At 32.7% G+C, this 26,161-nt stretch overlaps 1 protein-coding gene across 3 annotated transcripts in view; it reads right to left on the reverse strand.

Moving 5' to 3' along the window:
- PCDH10 (protocadherin 10) overlaps positions 1 to 26,161 on the reverse strand; it is a 60,769-nt gene that overhangs the window by 23,323 nt on the left and 11,285 nt on the right. For 2 of the 3 annotated variants that reach the window (XM_072755252.1, XM_072755251.1), the window contains exon 4: positions 23,884 to 24,189. In XM_072755252.1, the coding sequence (XP_072611353.1) occupies positions 23,884 to 24,189 (306 nt within the window). Of the gene's footprint in view, positions 1 to 17,900; positions 18,177 to 23,883; positions 24,190 to 26,161 lie in introns of those variants that run through there. The other variant, XM_072755249.1, reaches the window with a different exon arrangement.

A 26,161-nucleotide genomic window follows, 5' to 3' on the forward strand; every position in this document is an offset into this window, starting at 1 on the left:
AGTCAAATCTAAAATAATAGGAAAAGGACTGTTAGTGTTTCTTTTTACTTCTACTTATTCTTTTTCTAAAATACTTTATTTATTCATGAGAGACACAGAGAGAGAGGCAAATACCTCTGAGCCACCTAGGTGTCCCTACTTCTACCTATTCATTCACTGCATTTATTCTTCAGAATAAGTCATAGAAATCTCATATTTAAGAAATTTATTGTCTGAACCAAAGATGTAAAAACCACTCTTAATGGAAAAGAGATATTCAAATATTTACTTTTTTACAATTTACCATATATATGTATGTATGTATTTAACATATACATATGCAGGGATGCCTGGGTGGCTCAGCAGTTGAGCATTTGCCTTAGGCTCAGGGCAAGATCCCAGAGTCCTGGAATCAAGTCCCACATTGGGCTCCCTGCATGGAGCCTGCTTCTCCCTCTGCCTGTGTCTCTGCCTCTCTCTTTCTGTGTCTCTCATGAATAAATAAATAAAATCTTAAAATATATATATATATATATATATATATATATATATACATGCATATACTTAAACATACATTGTTTTAATGAAAGTTCCAGGTTAAATATCTTTCCTTATATGTGGCATCCTGTTACTGCCCTTGATAATTTGTCCTAAGTATGATATTAAACTTTGGAGCATTTACAAATTCTGATCAATGACTATAAGCATGTATGTTGCAAAGAGAATTGTAAAAATGCCAGTCCTGATATCCTATTTATACCATGCATAATAATAGTACAATTAGCTTGGTGAAAAGTAATTTGTTATGATATATTAAAATGGCAATTCAATGACTTGAATATTCACATTTCTATACCTGCCTAACAGGAAGCAAAATACCCTTTCTATTTTATGACAGTATGTGAACCACAGAAGCTAAAGAAATCAATAAACAGGGGCACCGAGGTGGCTCAGTCTGTTAAGCGTCTGCCTTCTGCTCAGGTCATGATCCCTGCTGAGCAGGGAACCTGATTCTCCTCTTCCTCTGCCCAATCACCCCCCACCATGCTTTCTCTTTCATTCTCTCTGATCTCAAATAAATAAAATCTTTAAAAAGAAGAAAGAAGAAAGAAAGGAACGAAAAAGAAAGGTGTGGAGCGATCTAACCTATTTTTGTGACTGAAAGAAAGAAAACCTTCCAATATCCCAGATGATTGAGACTCCACTGCAGTGAAAAACTTCCAGAGGCTGAGATCAGTAACCTACTCCAGAGCACATTCAAATATTTAATGAGCCTCAGGGTCAGGACACTTCTTTATATGTAAAGTGAATCTAGCAGAGGAGAGTTAAAGCCCATTACCCCTTATACAAGGCAGAAACACCTGCCCTCTGTTCCCAGAGTAAAAAGCATATCATAAACTGAAAGATCGTTTAAAAGCAAGCCTCCATTAGAGATCTGTCCAGTTGAATAATCAATTCTTTTAACTTCCCTCTATCTTATTCTTGAGCCATTTTTGAGGATTCTTTTTAAAAACCTGGCTATTTTTTTTTTCTGTCTTAACCGTAAAGTCTAGAAATGAGCATAGCAGCAGTTAACTATTAAAAGTGGGTCGCTGCTTGATTTGTCTCTTATCTTCCCTCTTGAACAGTATTAAATTTGCTTTTATAGGGGTGGTGGAAAGGGAGGAGGGTGAGGGGTGGGGGTGAATGGGTGACAGGCACTGAGGGGGGCACTTGACGGGATGAGCACTGGGTGTTATTCTGTATGTTGTCAAATTGAACACCAATAAAAAATAAATTTATTTTTAAAAAGAAACAAAAAAACCCAAAAAATTTTGCTTTTATATTTTAAAATATAATTGTACATTGTTCATATTGCAAATGTTTTCCTTTTCATAAAACTGACAAGATTTTAAATTTTAAGATATATTCAATGAAAAAATGGATAACATCATGAATTATAAAAAGACTGAAAACCTTCTGTTAATATTTCTTTTGTCCGAATATACTAGCTTAGAGCGGCTGTAAGAACTTGGCTAAACTTGAGTTCTTACATTTATTTCATAATATTCACAACATCCTCACACTAAATTTCTGTTTTTCCTTTCATCAGACAGTCTGCTTCTTATTCTATCTTGACAGAGTTAAGGGGTTAGAGAATATATCTAGAAATTAAGAGTTCATCTGGAGAAAGTGGTTCCAACTTGATTAGTCTTTTAGAAAGAAAACTTTGTGAAATAAATGACTCAAACAATGCTTGAGAACATTCATGCAAGAAATACCTATTAAAGCCAAAATGTTCAGTTTGGGCTATATGTGTATGTTATGCTTACAACGTAATTTGCAATTAATAGCTGCTTGTTAAAAGATACATTCGTGGGTATTTGAAGACATAAGGAATTGGCAACCGTAGTTTTGTGGTATAGAAATTTGCATCAGTGAAATGAGTAAATGGACAAGCATGTTGAGCGCGTCCTTTTCATAGACATTTTAACTCTAGCAAATTTAGCACCCTTAACTACTATTACAAAGAAAATCACTGCCTGTCCTTTTCATCTTTCAAAATGACATCACTTAGACCAAATTCCTCAACTGGAGCCGCTTACCTACCTAATCTAAATGCAGTTTCAACCACCCCCAGAGATGTAGTCAGTCAGTCAGTCAGTCAGTCAGAAGGTAACTTTCTGATTAGCAATTAGCTCCAGTGAGTCAGACACAAGGGCCCTGTCCCTTCCCCAAAGGAAGATGAGGTAATCTGCATAAGACCCCTTTTTTATCCCCCTAAGGAGAAGCAGCCTTGCCTGGAACAGTCCTTTCCTTTTGCTAATAACTTTCTTGCCCCACCTTCCTTCTATAAAACCTTCCATTTTGTAAAATTCCTCAGAGGGCCCCAGTGTTTGCTGGATGCGATGCTGCCCGATTGGTGAATCATTTAATAAGGCCAGTTAGGTCTTTAAAATGCACTCGGTTGAATTTTTGTTACTTAACACTAGCCGCCATCTCCCCTAAGAATCTAATGCAACCAATATTTCTACATATTAGTTGTGATAAAGACCTTTTACTGGGACACCTGGGAGGCTCAGGGGTTGAGTGTCTGTCTTTGGCCCAGGGTGTGATCCTGGGGCCCTAGGATCAAGTCCCACATCTGGCTCCCTGCAGGAAGCCTGCTTCTCCCTCTGCCTATGTCTCTCTCACTCTCTGTGTCTTTCATGAATTAAAAAAAAGAAAAAAAAAAAAAACACCCAAAAAAACAAAACAACACTGTATACTGATTTGAGGCTATGGATTATACATGAATTAGAGCTAATTTTCTCACTAAGAGTGGTATATGCAAAGAAAAAATTTATTTTGTGAGCTGGAATGAGCCCCCTAAGATCAAGTAAAGTTGATGCACTTGCAAAGCCCTGAATTTACTATCGGTGAACAGTTCAGAATGTATTGTTCAATGTTTATTTTCAAGCCAAACTTTGTTATTAATTAAAAGACTTAACAACCTTGAAAATAGGAGCTTCTATTTGTCCAGAAGTACATTCCACAACTGTGACAGTTTACCATGACCCTTATGTAGCTTTGTATGAGAAAATGAATCCTCTTGAAATGTCCCGGGTTCCTTCTTGATAGAGGACTCATAGGCTTCTAGAGATTTCTATATATTTGCATGTGTTTGTGTGTATGTGTGACGTGTAACTTAAAATCACCTTCACACTACTCTGTGGGTTACTGCAACCATGTCAGCTACCACTAATATTTTTGACAGGGTAGATGTACAATTATAGTAACCCAATTTTGTTTGGCTTAAAAATCTTTAACTCTAATTAATTAGATTAATTAAGAGTGCTTTGAACTCTATAGCAAAAAACCAATGATAGTGTATCAGCTCCTTTAATTAGACAATACACCTTGATTATTATCATTATCTAAATTGATTTATGCAAGATAGCTAAAAACTTAGTAATCGTGCATAATTTTTCCATCTAAACCCAAGAGTTGTCAATATGCTAAATATGTTTTTAAATGCTAAAGACATTACACTTTTAAGTTAAAGTATTTGTGAAAAAAATAAAAATCTACTATGACAAAGCATTGTATAAAATTTTATAGATTCAAGGAATCTATCTCAAACTCAGCTAGAAATGTGGGAAACTATGCCTTGGAAGCTTAATAAATTTTCCATGAAGTGGGGAAATAATAGGACATAACCCTGTCCAGCCCACGCTAGTCGTTCCATCAAGCGCTTTTGATGAACAAAAACACCTTACCTCAACTCACTGGTATCTTAAAATCAAGTTTGGAGACTGAATTCATTTTTAAGTGCTTCCACTCTATTTTGATATGTAGTCGGGCAATGGAACTCTGACATATATTGCCCTCTATGTTTATGATAACATTGAAAATTTTCCTGGAATCCTTTGTCATAATCCATTAAATATGAACACTGATTTGTTCCAAAACTATTTGAAAATCACATTTTTACATGCGCAGTAAAGAAGTACTCTTGAAATTTCTTTTGAAGACAATCCACTCAATTATCTCACTTTAATAATGACAAAGAATACTTTCATTTAAGTTAGACAAATACCATTATTTTGTGTATCTAAAATTCTCACAAAATATCCATATTTTCCTTTAAAGAATAAATGGTTCTTTTTCTTTGAGACTAATGAGCAATAATATTTACTGACATTTAGACACTCGTATTTCAACTAGTTTTCTTCAAAACAACATTAGAAGATCAAATTAGTTATTTCCCTGCAATATTGAAATTAGCAGTAATTTTCAAAGCAGAAAGCAAGAAAAATGCCTGAATGGGATTGGTCATTCCTACAGGTATAAAGATCTTATGCATATAGATCTATCTGCCACAAATATCATTGTACGGTGAGTTCAGATCAACTGCTAGTGATGCGCGCCACTTTGTCTTTTATATGAAAACTAAGCCCACATTCCAGCAAAGATAGGAAAAGCTTAAAAAGTAAATACATAAGACCTTAATTTAAAAAATATATAGCCATGTGTCTAATCTCTTAACCACTAATAACCTAGTTAAATAGGGATACAATTTCAAAATAATTTAAGTAAGACTTTAGATAATTAAACCATGAAAATAAGTGGAAAATCTTCTGGATTGGTAAATAAGATACTTATAACACAATTTATACAAGTTTATTTTCAAGAAAGACACACACAATACACATGATTTAAAAACTATGTGTAAAAACATGGCTGTTTATTTAAGATTCTTAATGTTCTGATTTCCCCTAACATAATTCAGTTGCTTCTATGTCACAACAAATAGCAGATTAAAAACAGGAATTTCAGGCTCAGTGAGGGGTTGGAAGAGAAAATAACAGAATGCCCAGTTATATTTGAATTTCAAATAAATAATGAAATACTCGTTGGTGTACATATGACCCATGCAGTATTTAGGTGTCATGTCTTTTATTTGCTAAACCTGGCAACCCCATCCCAAGACATCTGCTTCATGGCACAGCAGATGACACTAGTTACCAGTGAGGCAAATATTACAGTGTTTTCTAGAAAAATGTTGCATTATATTTTCTAATTATCTTATAACACTAGAATTCATATAATTTTATATGTATTTCCATCTAAAATGATTTAAAATTAAGACATCAAAATTTCTTAAAATTTAAATTAAGATTTAAAATTCAAAGGAAGAAAGTAATATATATATATATATATAAAATTCAAAAGACAAGAAATGAAATTCAGTTATCTACAATACAAATTCATATTTAATGAATTTAATGTCATACATGAATGCAAGGTTGTCATTTGAATTATTTCTTTGTGTCGTGATTAAATTTTAACCTTGATTTTGAATGAAATCTTTGTTTTTGTGAGATAGATATAGCATATTAGATAAAATGTTCTTTCTTCTTTTGCATAATAAATATAATTTTAAATCATTTATTCTAAAATCTAAAGGTATGTATACATTTTAATTTTAGTTATCTCCAGAAACTCATTAAACCTCCCTCTAGCTCTTGCAATCTAACCTATCACCAGATAATTAAAGCTTTGAAAACTGATAGGCGGGGCCCCTGGTGGGTCAGTCTGTTAAACGTCTGCCTTTGGCTCAGCTCAGGATCTCAGGATCTACCCTTGGGCTCCTTGCTCAACAAAGAGCCTGCTTCTCCCTCTCCCTCTGCTCCTTGCCTCCCCGCCCCCCCCACTTATGCTCTCAATCTCTCTCTCTCTCTCTCTTTCTCTCTCTCTCTCTCAAATGAATAAATAAAATCTTTAAAAACTGATAGGAAGTGAACCAAACTCACCTTTAAAAAAATAACAAAAATGCTAAATTGTGGAAATAAGATTATATCATGCTTGTTAAAAATTAATTATGTACAAGGTAAATGACAAGATTTGGGTCCTTAAACAGTTATATTACATCTCATGACTTTACACTTTGTGCTTAAACAGGGTTCATCTTAATTACGGTAAATACCCACATAATAAATAAAATAAAAGTCATGTTATATGCTTACTATTTGTGAAAAATATCCCAAAAATCTAGGAAAAAGTTCAAATTTTAGACAATCTTTGCTGGTGCCAGTTATAGATCCTATTTAAATAATATCAACAATATGTGTTTATATGTAAGTATCTATATCATTTTTAAAACATGAGAAATGTACAAACCTACCTGCATGTTTAACAAAGTTCTCATACAAAACGTCAAAATTTTGTCTTATTCCAAAAGAAGTATTTGAGCTATTCAGTTGCCACAAGGGCACAGAAAAATAATTGTCTAAGAAAACAATCTGAAAATAACTTATGCAATAATGATGATAAGTAAAAATACCAAACATGTAATAATTGTTACACTGAAACTGCCAAACCTTAAAGGAAAGTCAGATAAATTGCCTGTAGCCATAGTTATCTTGTACTATCAATAATCTCCTGTCCCTGCCTATAATCATGTATAACAATGGATCTCCATTTATGCTCATGTTTAATTACCTCATATTTACTTAATTTTTTACATATATTGTAAATTAAATGCAACAGACCATTGGAAAAAATATACTGGTGAAATCAATAGTTGGTGTTAGTGAAACATGAGGCTCAAGGAGTTGTTTTTTTTTTTAAAGATTTATGTACTTATTTGAGAGAGCATGCACACATGCACACACACTTGCGAGTGGGGGAAGGGCAGAGAGAAGGGGAGGAGGAGAATTTCAAGCACACTTCCCACTGCAGGGCTCTCCATCCCAGGACCCTGAGATCATGACTTGAGCCAAAATCAAGAGTTGGATGCCAGCCAGGCACTTTGAGGCTTAAGGAGGTTTTAAAGAAAAAGTGATCGATCAGAAAAAATATTAAAAGGACAAATAGAGTTAAGAACAGAATAAAAAGTACATGGAAATTTCGGAATTTTGCAAGATGATGATTAGGAGTGAAAATGGTGAGGTTTGGGGGGTTTTGATTATTTGCTTTGGCTTTAAGAGATTATTATAATTATATTGATTTTGTAAGTCAGGAGGATATCTATCTAGATAACTAAAGAGAAAAACAAAAACCAACAAAAAAAAACTTGCTTTCTTAGCTTTAGGATGTTCCACTTGTTGATTCATTGATGTAGTCTATAAGTACTTACGGGTGTTTACTTTGCTCCAAACAAAATGTTGGGACTTGAGACTAAAATGAATACACATGGATTCTGCTCTTAAAAGATTTAGCAATCCAATGGTCGAGGCAATTTTTTTTACAAGGCATTTTAAAAACAGCAATCCTGTATAAAAATCTAGAAGTTAACAAGAAGAATGTATATCTGTCTTTGTCTGGAAAGGCTCCTTATTCAAGGAAAAATTAGTTGAATGTTGATTAATGATAAAAGATGGCCAACCTCATGTGTTGGGCTGTGGTTTTGTATCTGAGAGAACATTCCAGAGGGAAAATAGAATGTGTCAAAGCACAAGGACCTGGGGAAAATGGTGTATGGAGAAGCTGACAATCATTGAATGACATGAAGCAAAAACTGTAGGCAGGGTTTCAACGTAAAAACAAAACAAAAAAACCTTTTAAAGTTAGTGAACATCATTATGGCCACAACAGAGAGCTTCTTAAAATTTTTAGAGGAGACTACTGAAGTCAAACGTCTATAAATATGAATTAATATGCCACTTGACAGTAGAAGCCCGTGGAAAACAGAGGAGTCTTCATTAATTTTGGTGAGCTGGGCAGAAAGGACTGGGTTTGGGGCATACAAAAGAAAGTGCACCTGTGTCTCTTCACAGAGCCCAGCAAAGCTACTAGGGTTTATCCTTCACATATCTGGAAATAGTTTGTATTCCATCACCCCAAATCTTCAAAATGTAACAAAATATTTTGCAATCAAATGATTACCGGGGTGTTTTGGAGCTCATAACGCAATACTAAGTAAGGGTAATTGTGAAAGAAAAAAATGGTAAAAGGAGCTGCTCAAAGAAATGATTCTGTCCCAAATCTCAAGCCTCAAGTACTATCAACAGCAAAAGCGAGGTACCTATAGAAAAGCATAGAAAAATTTTCCGCACACATTTTAAAAAAGAAAAAATAAGGCAGATAATGATCATAGGCTAACATTAAATTTACTTTATAACTGTGAAACTGAATTTTCTAAAATAATATATAGCTTCTTGTTTATTCTTTCACAGAGAGACACAAGTAAATCTCATCCTGGGAACATCTGGTCGCCAATTCACAGAAATAGTGAAGACACAGGGACAATTTTAATTATGGCATTTAAAACAACATTTTTTTAAGTGATTAATGGTCATATGCATTTGATCAAATCTTTCCTATCGAAAAATAACTCCAACCTACTTGTATTTTTAGTTATCACCCTTCCTTATATCAACTTTTCACTTCCAAAAATCTTAATTTAATAACGTACACATTTTACAGTCTCACAATTCATCGTGAGACTGTAAAAAAATTCGTACTTTTGATATATATTTTAGGCATAGTATTTTATCTCTCTCCATCTTATTGAAATGTACTTTCAAGGGTATTCCTAGTTGGTTATTAGTTTTCCTTTTAAAAATATATTTTATTTAAATTCAATTTGCCAACATGTAGTATGGTTATTAGTTTTCCAATCAAAATGTATTCCCTTCTGTGCGCCCTGGGGGCTCAGCTGGTTGAGCAACTACACTTGTTTTTGGCTCAGGTCATGATTTCAGGGTGATGAGATCGGGCCCTGGTAGTCCCTCTCTCTCTGTTCCTCCAATCTGGCTCTCTCTCTCTCAAATAAATAAATAAATAAAATCTTTAAAATGAATAAAGTCTTCAAGCACATGAACTTCAGTAGTAGTATAATGGGGGGGCGGGGGGAGAAATCTTTTCCCAATCATTCAGTTTGAAGATTTCGGAACCATCCTGGATAACTACTTTATCTTTTATTGCTACATTTAGAATTCTAATACTTTCCTTTTTTTTTTTTTTAATTCTCTAATAGTAATCCCTTCATTGCCATTCTCCACAAGGCTCTTATTGCCACAAAGCCTGACAACTGCAATAACACTCTGTTGACAAAAAACAAAACCAAAAACACAACCAACACAACATCTTTGCAGACTCCTCTCTGAATAGCATCCAGTTTTTTTCAAGTCTGGGATTCAAATAGCGAATGGGACACAAATAAACGCTTCCTCTAGAATCAGGTGGTCTCAAATAAAAGCTTAGCTCTCCCTCACTGGCCATCAGACCATTGACAAGTTACTGGACATCTCTCTCTCTCTCTCTCTCTCTCTTTTTTTTTTATTTTATAATCTGTAAATGGGTCAAAATACTTATTTCTTTTGGTTATTGTAAGGCTTATATGGATTAGTATCTGAGAAACTCTTAGATTCCTTAGTACTAGGCTGATAATAAGTGCTTAACAATTGTTCGCTACCATTACTATTGGTTTTATTATTTAAAATGAATCTTAATCTATCCAAAACATAACTTTCAAACTTTAACTTCCACTATTCCCCTTAGATTTATGTTATAGATTCGATAACTTGGAGTATTCACTTCTTCCCATGTATCTCTCTCGTTTCACGCTTTTGTTCATCTAATTCTATACTCCATGGAATGCCCTTTTCTGTATCAGTAAAAATCATTCAGATAGTTCTCCAATAAAGGACCTAAAGTACAGTTCTCTAAATCCTTCCTTGGTTACACTCTAAGAGATCTTTTCCAAACATAGCCAAAGGTATTTATATAAAAAAGAAAATGTCTTGTTTATCTGTTAATGAGATCAGTGCATTTTGAGAAGAGAGAAAATACTTAATTGCAGTTGACACTGAAATTTCTTTCACAGATATGTAAATGAAAAAACAATTAAATCTGTTTTAAAATTTGATTTTTTTTTTCCCTATAGTTGGGCAACAGTACTATTAAATGGAGGAAATTTCACCATTAAAAAAAAATGAGAAATGTTTGTTTTCATATTAGGCACATAAAAAGAAGAATATATAATACTGAATTGTAATTGGGCACTAAAACTTAGTCATTAGGTTTGTTGTTATTCAGGCAAAATAGTGATAAACATGCAAAACCGACCTGGAAGGAAGGAGACAGAAAACACATGGAATCATAAAATCCTGAACAGTACACAATGGGCCCAACGAATAAACCAGACACAGAAAGTAAAGTTTGGGTGGTTTTTCAGGCATTTCTCAAATGAGCTTGTGACATCATTTGATAGTTCTACATGACTTTTAACGACAAAGTTACAAAAACAGAAATAAAGATGCTGACTGAAAGAATTAGGTTTATCAGACAGCGGGATCTTAGTGAAGAAAAAGAAGCAAGAAAACATTTGAGCTTCTGCAGGTTCAAATACTGATGGAGGCAGAGATATCTTTCGTCTATCTTATAGAAAGATTCAATTTTCACATAGTAACAGATTGTTTTCACTCTGTGCGATGATCTTTGGGCATCTGGGTCTCCCACACAAGGGTAGCCGAACTCTTTGGAACTCACAGTGTCCTGTCTAAGGCCAGAGTCCACTCTATTGTGCTAGTACAGTTGTCACAATGCAGATTATGTCAAATTAGATGTGGGAATCTATTTGTATCAGTTAACAATTTTGGGGGGGCCTGAAGAAATATAAATTCTTTACTTTCAAATATATGCTGCTTCTTATACTAAAATAAGAATCTGTCATCTCAAATGTGTATTCTTTGTCGGATTATTTTTGCCATTTGTCGTACCTAATCAAATATCTTTAGTCATTGTTAACACACAAATAAAATAAGAAGAATGTGAAATTAAAAAAAAAAATGATTGTGGTTTGTGACTAACATCACCATAAAATGAATACAATCTAGTCTTTGCTGGGCATTATACCTTTGGTTCTGTTCAATCGGTTTCACTGGTTTCACAGATGAAAAAGAAAAATAGGGATACAGAACTTTTAAAACATATGTATTATGTGAAAGAATATATACTGCAGATGTAAAATAGTGATATATCGTGAAAAGAACATTTGGAGTCTGATTTTTCTCTGGGAGTAAAAGAAAGCATAATTAGTTCTATTTAAGCTAGAATTTTAATTTTCTCCATACTCAGGCTGATGTCATTGTTCCAATTTTAACTGAATATATGGTTGCCGTGAACACTTAATGAGTGCTTCCTTTGGGCCAGGAACTCAATGCTTTAGATATGTTAAATAATTTAATCTCTACAATGAGCTTTTGAGGATCTATGTCACAGATGAGGTAAATGAGTTACGGGAAGGTTAAAGAAATTACGGAGGTCACACAGCTAGGAACTGGCGGGATCAGTATTGGAACGCTGGCAGATTGGCCCTATAACCAGAGCTCTTAATTATACTACATCACTTCTCTGATACGAGGACAGGTATAAAGACCTACTCCTGTAATTATGTAGTAGGATGCAAGTCCAAAGGAAGCACACACATACCATAAGAACAAAATCAGAAAGTGATATTTGCTGAAATTAAAAATTCCAAGTGATCACAAAGTCAAAATGGATAAAATCAGTGATGCTTAAGAAGATGTATCCCCAAAATAATAAGACTACGGTATTTTTTGAGTATTTGCCAAGATCACAACCCAACTAGAAAGTAGGCTGTGCTTCATGTACATCTTAAAGGAAGTTGAGAACTTTTTGCTAGTGTTATAATATGCCTCAGGTCGGTTTATTCTTTTTTTTTTTTTTTTTAGAATTATCTCAAAAGATGGCTGGTAGTTGGCATGAGGTATAGGGTGGAAGGATATAAATAATTAAAAATGCTTTTGCATATTTCTAGAATGGCGCAGAGAGAGGCGACACTAAGATGATCTGATCCGAGTATGTTGATCCACAGAGAAGATACTGTATCCTTCGACTGAATGAGGATGCATGAGGCTATGTGTGATCACTAATAATGAACTTGATCTGATGCCCTTTACATTTGCAACCAAGGTTCTCAGTATTTCTGTTTTTCCCTTGGATATCTCTCAAGAGTATTTCAATTGATTCCATTATTACATTTGTATTTAAATTAAGGTATTGATCTTATTTTCACATCTGTCTGTGATGACTTCAGGAGCCATAATCATTTTCCTACATAGTTGTCCTGCAGGACATTTATGTAATCTAGTTCTAAGGCAAACAAAACTGAAAATCACTGTGCCTGGAATATATAGTAGGTGCTCAACGATAATTTTTCTTGAATATGGGTCACACTGTTTTTGTCAGTAGCTTGGGAAGACATGCCTAAAGCAGCTGGTTAAAAACTTTTCCTACAGCTTTAAACCACCATGGCACTACTTTAGGATAACTAATAGTATTACAAGTAATAGGACCTCTTGACATCCCTCTGAAATTAGAAAGTAACTGAGATATGAAAAACTTTGAAAGATTAATAAAGGGCATAGAGTTAAAACTAACCTCAGAGAAACATAATATGTCTTTTATAAACTACATTAAATGTTTTCATTTAAGGGGAAGATAATATTTCACCGTAATAGATATATTAGAACACCTTCTCTATAAGCTTCATGAAAACATAATTTCTATGAAGAATTCTTACAAAGCAAGCAATATAAGTTCTCAAGGATTATGTCCCTAGATCCCAGGCTCAATTGTAAATGCAAAAACTGAAAACTAAATTATTTAACATCAAGCATTTCCTAAAAATAATTCTAAGTAAGAATTACTAATTCTAAGTAATAATTCTAAGTAAGTAATTTTCTTAAAAAATTACCTTTCTCAGTAATTTCAATGAGTCAATATTTTGTTCTTATAATTTGAAAAATAATTATCTTCACACCATTCTATATGTAATTAAAAAATATTGATTTCCTAAATCCTTCGCTTAATTCAAGTTCAAAGGAGTTAGAATTCATTCCAGTCTATCAAAAAAGGCATTTCTACGTTGCTTAATACCAAACTCCTTTGCCGCTATAAAATTAAGTATATTTATATAATCACAAAATATCCATGTTTCTAAATCAGAAATTATTTCATCACCCTTGCTTGATAAAAATAACTATCACCTTATAACATTGGCTGTGTATTTATGAAATCGGTGTTTTTATTGTGTCTTATTTCATCTTTTCATGCCTATAAAATGTGCACTCGGTAATAGCTACTACTGTTATTAAATTTAGACTTAATGTTTAGCTAATACAATTTCCCATCTGATTATTTTTCTTTTCATCTTATTTTTCTTAAGTGTGTAATTAATTCATGCTTCCATGTTGCCAAGCTAAGTCTACATTTTAATTTACTCTCCAAAGTAACAAACCAAAAAGTAATGATCATATACAGTGTGCTTGCTATACCTTCCAAAATAGTTAAGAAAGCACATAGTACTATTAAGTTTAAGAAATGGGCAGCTTGACCTCAAATCGTTATTAATGGCGGTTTCCGTTTTTTACTTAATTGTGAGCCATTTCATGGTAGCTGACACCAAGGATTTTCCTTAAAATTCAGCAGAAGATAATATGATACCAAAAGTGGAAAATTCTTATTATAGAAGAAATAAGCCAGTTCAATAAGGATTATTTATTTGATACAGTAGGATACTTAAAATCTATTCTCCTCTCTCTCCCTTTTATAAATTATTATTATATATAACATGGAGCCTTACATTTTTATTTGTAATGATACAATATTTTATTTTTAATAGATACAAAATATGTTATATATTGCACATGTACATATATATACATACATATATGTATATATGTGTGTGTGTATATATATATATATATATATAATATAACAGACATTTTATACTCCACTTTTGCCCTCTATACATGTCCCCAGATTTCCTTCTAAAATTATGATTTCTTAATTTCTAGTCTTGGATATTTAATTGTCTGTTACAATTCCATGTGTGAGGGGAACAAAGAAGTCTTCATAAAACCAATTTTTGTCCTTTCAAAATCCCTAAGAAAATAAGAAGTCATCAACACAGAAACAGGAAGGGAAGGACATAGATCAAAATCTAGGCTTTATCAATTGTCTTCCCTTCATCCTCTGGTAAAACTGAGCCTTATCCCCTTCACTCCCTCCTCACCAGCCCCAGTGCTGGGAAATGGGTTCTGCAGGAAATACATCTCAGAGCTAGAAAGTGCCATTCCACCAAATCACAGTTGACATATGCTGTCTACTTTGGTAGTTTGTAAAGCTCTCTAGGTATAGTGTTTCCATATCTCTCAGGAGCAAATACCAATGTCAGGGTCAGAATATTTCCCATAATGTGTAATTTACATCTCTCGGGATGCAATATAGCTCCATTTTCTCTTTTCTGCTCTCAAGAAAGACAGATTAACCGATCGCTATCTTATCTGTGTAGTATTTGTTTAACACTTAACATTTGTTAAGTCACCTCTCCCCCTTTCTTCTCAATTCACAGTCCCTCAATCCTTTTAAACTCTTCAGATATGCCATTTTCTAAAATGTTAATCTCTTTATTTTAGTAAGTGTCCCTTTAGCATCATGAATGCCAATTTGCCACAATCCTCTAACCCAGACTCAAAGAAATGAGAAATACAGACATTTCAATTTTTCTTCTCTTTCATTATAGTCTGGTATTCAAATGAACATATAAATATTTGCTTCTATAAAACACCACTAAATTAATAGATTATTTTCCATCAATAAGGAGGATATAAAGACAGGTACCAAGCATTTTCTGAATGACCAGACATGCTAAGAATTCCAAAAATAGTAAGAGAAATCATGTGCAAGGAGAACACATGCTAACTAACCTGTCTTTTTAGCTTACACATTGTTTTATTTTAGGCTCTGCTGATTGCTTACCCTGTATTATCAGAGAGAATAACTGGCTATTACACTTTAGGGAAACACATATATTATTCTATTTCATTTATTCAAATGATAGAAAATTAAAAACCCAGAAAAATTAATTTTTGGTTAGAGGCCAGGACAGTGGCACCCCCTGAGGTGGTAGTAGCTGGAAGAGGACAAAATACAGGACTTTTTGAGGTACTAGTAATGTTTTGACTACTGAACACAATACCCAGTTAATGCTGTGGTCACAGATTACACAAGTGAGCTCATTTTGTGAAAACTTGGGTTATATATACATTTGTGATTTTGTTCTTTTCTACAAGTATTTTATACTTTTATAAAAAGTTTAAAAATAAAAATAGATTGCTATGTATGGAGCTTATTTTAATCATGAATCAAATTAGTTAAATGTAAATGGCATTAATATTTATGAGAAAAATATAAATAATAAATCTACATGTAAATATTACTTAGGAGAAAGTATGGAAATTTGAACAATTACTAGACAATGATAGTGAGAACTTTTTAAAAAAGGAATACTCTTCTTGCAGTAGTGATAAAAATAGACTTTTATCTTTAATAAACATATGCTGAAATATTAATGGATTAAGCAGTAGGATCTCTGGATTTGCTTTAAAAATCTGAGTGAAAAGAAAATGTTTTAGCATTGGATGAAACAAACTTGGCCAAGAATCGATAATTGTTTAGGCTGGAGAACATGGAGAGTTTAGTACTATTCTTTCTATTTTTGTATATGCTTGAAATTAGCCATCATTTTTATGTCTAAAAGTATAATTCAGTAGAATTCTGTAGATTCTATGTAATATTGTTTTCTATTGCCATTGTTCTTATCAAAAAGACTGAGTTAACTCTAGAATCAGGACATATCTACCAAAAGATAACTAGATTTCATGATATCCAGTGTATTCATCTGATGAGTTTTTCTCTGGCAAATAAACCTTAAAGCCACACCATTAGTGACTAGCAAAGGTTTATTAATAGTGGGGAAGAAAAGCACAATAATTTTTTACTAATCTTACAGTTCAGCCTCCAGATTTTCTACACGCTTTCTAAGAATAAAATGCCAGCAACAGTTAAACTGTAACATTAACCTTCATATCTATGGTCCTATTCCTAAGGCTATTTTGCTCAAACCTACATGTGAAAAATTTTATCTTATATACACCATCAGGTGTGTACTATCAAGACAATTTATTATGTACAATTTATTATCGACTGTTGCTGTGTTGACTCAGAACTTTCTACCATGTATTGCACTTTGAGACAAAACCCAATGATACGTTTAGTGAGATCGCAAAGAACCCCTTCACCATGGCTATTTCTTTAACCAGGGTGATTCAAAATTTAACTCAAGAAATAACTCAAGATATTTGATATTGACTTCATTTATGTATTTCTCCTGGGCTTGGGTCTTTTTTATTCCCTTTTTAGTACACTTCTTGAAAACTTTAACAAAAAATACTTTTTATGAATAATGCAGTCTTTATCTAGCTTTCAGCTTAAATATAGATATTGGAATAAATATGAATCTTCAACTACTTGATGATAAACTAAGTCACTTTTCTAGTATGTGTAAAATATACCATTAGATATCCAGCACAGGTAATATTGGAATCTAGGGTAGGATTCTGGCTAATAGCAACATGAAAAGAGGAAAAAAGTCCTATTTGTACAAACAGCAACAATAATATTTTCCTCAGAATACAAACATCTATTTCCCCTACAGTGTAATGGTTAATTTTGCTGCATTACGCAATGGGAACTGGGCCTCAAAAAGTACAACTAGTACCTTAAAAGATAAACAGACCGAAATCGATTATGTCACTTGTCTGTTTCTCAAAAAACACCATATTATTATATTTAACAGCTTCTGATAATGAAGTAGTCATTAGTTAAATAATTATGCTCTGTTTCTCCTCTGATAATTGATAAATAAAATTAAAAATTAAATTCTTCTATATGGGATGCATATAGGCACAAATGTGTCCATACAACAGACTCATGAAATAGAACACAGAAGATATGTTTACAATTACTTATTGAACTCAATGACTTAAAAGCTGTCATTGATAATTTTTTTTGTCATTGATAATTTAATAACTCTACAGATTATGGAAATTTTGTTGAAATTAAGTTCACATATACTCTTTCAATCTTCACACTTAAAAGAAAAGTATCTCTAGGAGAAAGAATATGGTTATGTGCCTAGCTATAATGTTCAAACCTAATCCCATATAATGTATTGATGAAAGAATCAGAAATAAAACCCTGATTTTTATCTGTGAAGTTTTCTAGCTTATAATTTCTCTTTATCTAGATCCTTTTGAACATAATTACATTTAGGTTTAAATGTTTTCAAATCCTCTATACTGTCCCCACCTAAATTGATTAGATGATTAGAGGCCCACTAATGCAGGATTTAGGGAGTCTTATTGGATCTTGATATAAAACTTCCAAGATTTTTATTATACTTTGGGAAACATTAAATAGACTCCCATTATGCTGAGTATAGTCCTGATTTGATAAAATTATTTAATCTTGAACAAGAACCTCACAGTCCAAAACAGTTTCCAAGCCATATTGTCCAAATGATGCTGTCTAATTCCTATTAAAAGGACTCAGAAGACGCAGACTCACCCAAAAAAAAGTCTGGCACATTGAGTATTGAATAATGTTTAATGATATTTATAAGCAATTAAATTTGTATATTCCAGACTTCTTTACAATATCTTTATATCTTAATGCATTTAAATTTTGACCCACACATCTTCAGTATGATGAGGCAGGAAAATATCCCAAGTAGATAATCCTTTTCATTGAATAATTCTATTTATATTTTAATTGATAATCTTCCTTTGTTAGGCTCACATGACGGACAAGGCTTATAAGGATTTACTTCCAATGTACAAAATAAGAAAGAGGATGGAAATGATCTGTAATATAAAATGAGGTATATAAATAATATTAATATGCTAAATGTTAGATCAATAAAATGCAAAATATGCACAAAATAAACTGCTTTAAATAATAGATGGAGACCCACATACTAAGGAGTGCAAATAAAATACTGAATAAAGATATAAATTACTGTTACCAATTAAGTCTTCTCTCTATATCCTTAAGTATATTTTTATTTAACTACATATCTGTCAGTTTGAAAATATAATTAATAACATGCAAATAAATAATTCCTACATGAGAATTATGTAAGAAAAATAAGTGACTAAACTGATGAAAATTTATAACTATTAGCTTTACAAAGAAGTGAAAGATGAGGCCTAATCTATGAAAGCTGCTAGTAAATAAAATATGTCAAGGAAAGATTATCTCAAAGATCTGGTAAGAAAGGGGAGTTTAAAATTCTAAAAAAGTTGACAAGTATGAAACAAATTTAACACCTCTTTAGAATATAATAGAAGTTCTTAGAATGAATCAAGAGGAGTTTTAAGTCCCCAGGTATTGAAAAACTCCATCATATTTTACAAAGCACTTTGATTAGGTGCATTTCAATATTTTGAATGCATTCACAATCTACTTCCCCTTGTAAAAACTCGTGGGTAATAGCACGAGAGAAATATAACTAATTTAAAACATATTTTAAAAATTGGAAAAAAAAAGTTTGCCTAGAGATTAAAAAAATAAAACCTATGGGCAGACATGTGTGTAAATGAAAGTATAATGACAGCATTAAAGATTATTTGGGTACTTTAAAAACACTCATTTAGCTATTCATTCATTTTTTAATCACATAATTATTTAGCATTTATAGTATGTACAGCTGGGTAATGAGTCTAAATAGGCCAAGAGAGTATTGGATACTAACCAGTTCTAATGCACCCAAAGACACAAATTTTGAATGACGTGATAAGTCACCGAGAAGCACTGATGTCTGAATAAGTGAAAAATAAGCTGCCTACAGAAATTGTCAGATGTATAGGTGTAAAATGAATGTTCACCTCAGAAGGATTTTTATAGATTTCACTTGAAGTCCTACTAATTGAGGTAGACCATTACTGAACAACTATACAAGAAATCAGATGATGTGAAAATATTTCATTTATCTGGAGTTACAGGAAGGTTCCAGGGTGCTGCATAGCTAACTGGAGTAATGATATAAACCGTGACTAGATTATCATTTTTTTAAAGTAAAATATCATAAAATTCAGTAAACATTAAATCTAACAGTAGATATACAGAGAATATGAACTGGGTTTGGGTTTTGTTTTGTTTTTTTCTGGCCCTGAGTTTTCATTTATTTTCTAATCACTGAGTTCAGGTGAGTAAACTATTTTGATTGAGTTCAATTCTTAATTACTAAACAAGGGAATTTGATGAAAAACAAATGTGATGGACTAGTGTGATTCAAAGGCCAGAGATTTGTCATAAAGGGATAAACTAAAAAAGTGAAAAAGTTGGGTTCACAAATCTAGAGCTATCCTTAAAAGAGTGAGAGAAGCAAAAGTCTCAGAAATAGGGTATTATAAAAAATCAACACAACTTAGATAAAAAGGGAACAGAAATTAACATATGTACTAGGAAAAAAAATCCTAAAAAAAGATGACCATTCATTTAGTGATGTATGGACCTATGCAACAGAAATGTTAAAAAGGCCATGGATAATAGTGTTATTTGTGGACTTTAATGTTTCATAAAGTGATGCTGTTTATGACATTACAGGAATATAGAAATCTCAGAGAAAACATATACAGGGACTCGTAAATAGTGAGGGTAATGTGTACCAATAAGAAAAGTTGTTTTATTTTGAATCTAATGTATGCTCTTACCACACTATCGAGTTCAACAAATTATGAAAACTCACAGAAGGCAGATTGAGATAATGAAGGGATTGAAAGTGATGTGTCTAAACAAAACATACTCTACAATTTTAATCAGCTGAAAACTTGAAGTGCACCATAGAAATAACATAGATGCCCAAAAGAATTTTCTCAAAATGAGGTTTACTGAAAAAAAATTCTAGGTAAAGTGTCAGCAGTTTTTCAAGAGGCATATTTCAAAGTTCTGACATCTTTTCTTGTATTATGTTAAGATTGAGTCGAATTGAAGTTTCAAAAGGACTCAAAAAGTAGGCAAAAATAAAATTAGGTCAGGAGATAAGTAGTAATTTTTTGGCATATTGGACTAGTCAAAATGTTGTGTAATGTGAACACAGGATGGACCATGACACTTCAATAAATGGTTCCCTACAGTCCCTTGAGTCTAGAAAATTTCATGGATTTAGAGTTTTAAATTTTTTTAGGTCAATGTATTTTTTCATTTCATTCAATGTAATTTATTATTGTACGACCCATGAAATGAAAGAAAGAATTTCATAAATAGTTTAGATGAAATTTCATTGGTTGTCTTTTGACTGTTGTCAATTCTTAGGCACTGATTATGTTTATTGACAAGAAATCAACAAGTTTCCAAGTAATAAAGTCTTACACCTTAACTACTGTACTGTGTATGATTTGAGCGAAAAGATATGCTTATTTACTGACAAAAGTCATAAGCCATGATGTTTAAAATGTGAAGCCAAAATTATAAGCAAGGATGATTGCAAAAGTAATATTAAAGATACTGTTTTAACTATTGGGGTTTTCTAAAGTATCTTAATATTACAGCTTTTAACAATATATTCTTGAACTTCAATTGTTTTTATGCTCCATATTGGCTGAGACTATCCAGGTTGCTTTCCGTATAATGTGTCATTTGAAAGACTGTTATTTTAAATAATGTCTATAGTACTAAAGAAATTCTTGAGTTCTCCACGATAAAATGTGGCGTTATTTTTAAACTCCAGGTAATAATTTTTTTCGTGTTTCATTTTAATATGTATCAAAAACAGTAATTATTTTTTAATTAAAAGTTAAGGTGATATTTTACTATTTTTTTTATTTCTCTAAAAAAGGTAAAGCTAAGCTAAAATTCATTAGCATTTTAAGATAATCTAAACACAGTTTTGAATACAACAATATTCCACATGTTTAATCTCTTCAATCTTTCAGTGTATCCCTTTAGTTTTTAATCTGAGTATTAACCAACTACAACATTATAACGAAAATATGAGCAAGCATGATCATAAAGTGCTCATGACTAACGAGTTTGAATAGACATTTTCAAAATTATTCCTGATTTAAAAAATTACTTCCATTTCACTAAATGCATCATGTATACTCTTCATGGATCTTTTCTTACACGTTAAAAAGAAAAAAAAGGAAATATAGTTGAATTTGGGCATTGAAAAGAATCACAAATGACATTTTTTTAACATGTGCATGCACGCACTTTTGGGTAGAAGTTGGTTTCTTGCGATTTTTAATTTTAAATTTAACAACCAGAAGTATAGAAATGGGACGTTCTTGTGTATACAATGATCTCATTTGCATTATTAAGCATATTACCATTTTGTGATCATTTTATAAATGACAGTGGTAGCTTCATTAGGGTTTATTTTTAGAGCTTTACAAAAATGACTAAATACACAGCTGCTTTTCTTAACATTAAATACACAGTATGTTCACTAAAGAACTAAAAGCATATTCAGCAAAAGAAAACTACTACCTCAATAATTACTTAAACATTCTGATTAAAAATAAGTTGTAGGTGTCAAGTTTTCAGCTTAATTACATAAGGGACATGCTTTTCAGTTTAGAAGATGAGAATATTCCCATTCCTGATGATAAATAATACAAGTATTAACAACTATCTCCATGTGAATTTTTAGGGCAAAATGGTCAGGAAAGGTTTTAACTTGTTGTTTATACTAACAAATTAAGCATAAAATTGACTGTGTCTATTAAATCAGAACCTTGATATAATTTTAAAGATAATTGTGAGCCTAAGATAACATTAAACACTAAAAGTTAAAGTTCTATGAAGAACTAAGGAGAGTATAAGTAAGAACAGCAAAATACTTCTATTTCTGCTTATTTTTCACCCAGGTCACACTTTATCCCAAACCCTAAATTTAGAGTGGTATGAGCTGGCTAAAACAGGAAAAAAAAAAAAAAAAAGCTTTTAAAAAGTAATTTATTCTCCTATATCTGACTATTATGAAAACAAACCATTTTCTTAATTAAATAACATATGAATTCTTTGATTCCTCGCAACACGTGTAATGATTTTACATCACTAATGTGTGTAGACATGTAAACTAAACTTTAGGACCTTAGCATACAAATTTCATCATAGTAATTGTTAGACATTTCGATACTTTCCTTAAGTATATGTGCTCTCCTTGTATTATATGACTTCAAAAAAGAAAGCAATACAATGGTTCATACACAGAAGCAATTATTTGGTTCTGAAATGCTAAAATACTGTATCATGCGTGGGGTAAAGGTATTTCCAACTAATTTGAAAAGCTGAAGGCAATCTTTCATAAAACAGTTTAATCATCATTGCCATCACAGCGTATGTATCCAATGGCAGCTCTATTCCTTTATTCATAGAACACTTGTCTACTCTTATTATCAGTGTCTAGAGTAGTAGTCTTGTCCTCAATGCCTTCCATTCGCGCCTTTCATATATACATTCATAAGAGCTGAAATATATGTTCTTCAAGTTTTTTTTCTTTCCTTTCAGTATTTTTTTTCTATTTCCCTCCCAGTCCATAAATCATAAAAGAAATGATACATCTGCAATCTGCCTCGTTTTTGTTCCTAGCTTATGATTCCATGATTTTTTTGGTACTAGAAGATGAAAGAAAGAAGACACCATGTACTTTGGATTTGATATACATGATTAAAGTCATCTTTTGACTGAGTTTTTATGAGTTGCATCCTTTTCACATATTAGTTTATGTGGTTTGACCAAACTATTGAATTATCACTGGTATTTATCCATTAACTAGAAGGAAAAGATAACTACGTGGCAGAGAATAATAGGATAATTTCATTACCAAGATCCTCAAAGGAAATACACTACAGAATCTCTACGAAATTTTATTTTCACAGTGGCTGTGTAAAATAATCCACTTAAAGAATATGATTCCTATATCGAAAGAGCTGAGTACAATTTTTAATGTCCCCGTGTTAGAAGAACACCTTTTACGTAAATAAAGAATATTGCTTTATCTATATCTTTCCATCACATAGTTGCTCTGATTCTGATCAGAGACTCTACTCCATAGGAACATATTACTGAATCGTGTTGAATAGTCAAAGTCATAGCTGCACTGATTTCCTAACTTAGCCCAAAATGTGTAATGCCACTATGGAAGAAGGATCAATTGTGCGATAATGCTGCCATCAATAAAAAAAAAAAAAAAAAAATGAAATCTCCCCGTGACTCCAGTGTCAAGAGATGTTTTTCTATCTTAACGAAGCCCTTCGAAACACAATGAAATCAAGTACGCAAGAGAGCAATATTCAAAGGAAATAAGAAGCGCATTTGAAAAATGCTTCCAACATCCAAAGTGATGTTTGACTGTTGTCAACAACCATGTCCTGACACAGGAACCTGCCTTCCTGTTGCGTATATTCATTTTTCCACAGCAAAGTGCTGCCTGCCTCCAAGAGTCACTTTTATCTTTGTTTCTGAAAACCACTTGAACTCTTCTATTCTTACTGGGAAGCATGGCAGGTTGAACTCACTCCCTCAAAGGGAATACTTTGATAAAGCCTTTTATGTAATACTTACTCAAATATGGTGGTTTGTAAGGCGCTCGTGTATTAGACAGCAGTCCATCCAGCTCCTTCCTCTCCAGAGTGCTGTGAAGGGCCTTCTCTTTGCCAAAGGTGGAGAAAGACCTCTCTGCCCCAGGCTGGGCTTCTGGAGTTTCAAACACCTCGGTGTCTGGAACAGAGTCCATACCAGGAACATGCAGGTTGCTGCGATAATCAGCAGCCTGGCGTCCATCGGCGGGGACAAAAGAAGGCATCCAGCACCGATCCGAGTGGCCCAGCGCTTTGCATTCCTCAGTGCAGTTGGAGAAGAGATCCATACCTGTAAGCAGGAAAAAGAGACACTGCAGATACAGGACTCCCGACCGTGAGAGATGACAGGGAGCCTGCAAAGTGCTGGCTGAATGGGTTCTGCCAAAGTTTTCTTGCCCTTAACCTCACAGGAACCAAAAATGTCTTTGCACTCTTTTTCCAAAGAGCTAGACTCTTCTAGCAAACAGGACCCTCAGGTAGACGTCTCTAAAATTCTCAGAGTACTGGAAAGAAAATCTGGCTCTAAATTATTTAAATAGCTAGGGACAGGGGAGTAGAAAAGGAGTGAATACTCAAAGATCTCTGGTGAAATTCATAACAGAGAAAAATGCAAGGCGTAAAGCTTTTCTGATCCACAATCTCTAATGATGATGAGGCATCCAACATTTTCTGTTTCTTAGAGACAAAAACAGCAGAACTATGCGACGTATAAACGATGATCTTTAGATTATGGAATCTGGACATGAAACAAAAAGTGAAATTCAGCAGAAATACGGCACACATATTGACAAGCCAATAAATAACAAGAATGAAACATTTAGATTAGATAAAAAAAAAAAAGAATGAAACATTTCAGGAGTGGCCAAGAGTATGCTTTCTTAGGTTCTCAGAAAATGACCCTAAAAGGTATATTTCAGTGACATTCTGGTAGCCCATATTACGACAAACCACTTATCATTTACCACTGCAGACAAACCCAGAACAAATGACTATAATTAGTGAAACCAAGGTAATCAAGTGTAATGTGAGTCAGCTGCAGATACTATTGACAAATACCTTATTACTTGTTCTATATTGGAAAACACTTGTTCTAGTAGACCTAGAACTGTTTCCCTACTAATCTGAGAATTCTAAGATTTCAAATGACATCTTCAAGTTTCATTGTTTCCCACAGATTGACAAGACTATTCCATATTATCTGATTATGACTCAAAGTTCAGTTTCTTCAGCAAAGCGTAACGGTTTTTGAGCATTATAGAATACTATTAGATATTCATTTTGATAACTATCCCTACCCAGAAAAACAAGTACATAAACCCAAATCACATTTTAATATTATTCTAAACATACTAACACATTTATTCTGCATGTTTTTAAACAGGATCAATTTAAAGTAATTCAAGCATGATTATTCTGTATAAAAGAAACTCTCAAATGCATGAGTATGAATTTCTTTTTTTAATCAACAGACTAATATTTATTTAATGAACCCATTTGATTGTTTCTTCTTATAAATGCCACGAGCGATTTGAACTCTTGAGTCAGTTTTAGTTTATAAACCCCCGATGGCACTGCTTTACTTGTTTGTGTGTATATGTTAACATTTGTATGTATAAAATACGGAAGATATTTTTTCAGAGTATTAATCTTCTAGATTATTCACAAGTATTTTGGAGTTCAGAACAGTTAATTATGTAAATTATGTTTAAAGAAATAAAACGAAGCTTCTTATCATATATTAATCTCACTATATGACTTTTTTTTATTTTAAATTAAACTATGTATAATGCCGAGTCTGACTTTGATTATAATGTTCCATTGATAATTGTCATGCATAAGCCTCGAAATAAATTACTGATCAGTGAACTGTTGAGGAACTTAAACGTGAGCTGAAACCAGGATAAGGAACCAGACTAAGAAAGCATGTGAAACATGTCAATGCTTTTCTAGACACAAGAGTAGCTCAGTTTGTTATCCTATTTCTTCAAGGAGATATGTAGAAAGAAAAAGTGTAAGGGAAGGAAAATGTCCCTGATAAATATTGACATACTAGGTAGGTTAAAGCTATATGACCAGAAAAATGTATATTTTGAATACTGAGTGCTCCCTGTTTGCACTGTGTTAGAGAAAGAGAGAGAGAAAAAAAAAGACTTTTTGGATAGACGGAACTGTTATTAAAAGGCAAACTATGATGAGCAGTTATTTGTTTGAAAATTAAATTCGTCATGTTAAATTTGAAGTTGGTGGAATTAATCTAAATA

The sequence above is a fragment of the Vulpes vulpes genome, chromosome 4, assembly GCF_048418805.1.
Source record: "Vulpes vulpes isolate BD-2025 chromosome 4, VulVul3, whole genome shotgun sequence".
In the NCBI taxonomy this organism is placed as follows: domain Eukaryota; kingdom Metazoa; phylum Chordata; class Mammalia; order Carnivora; family Canidae; genus Vulpes; species Vulpes vulpes.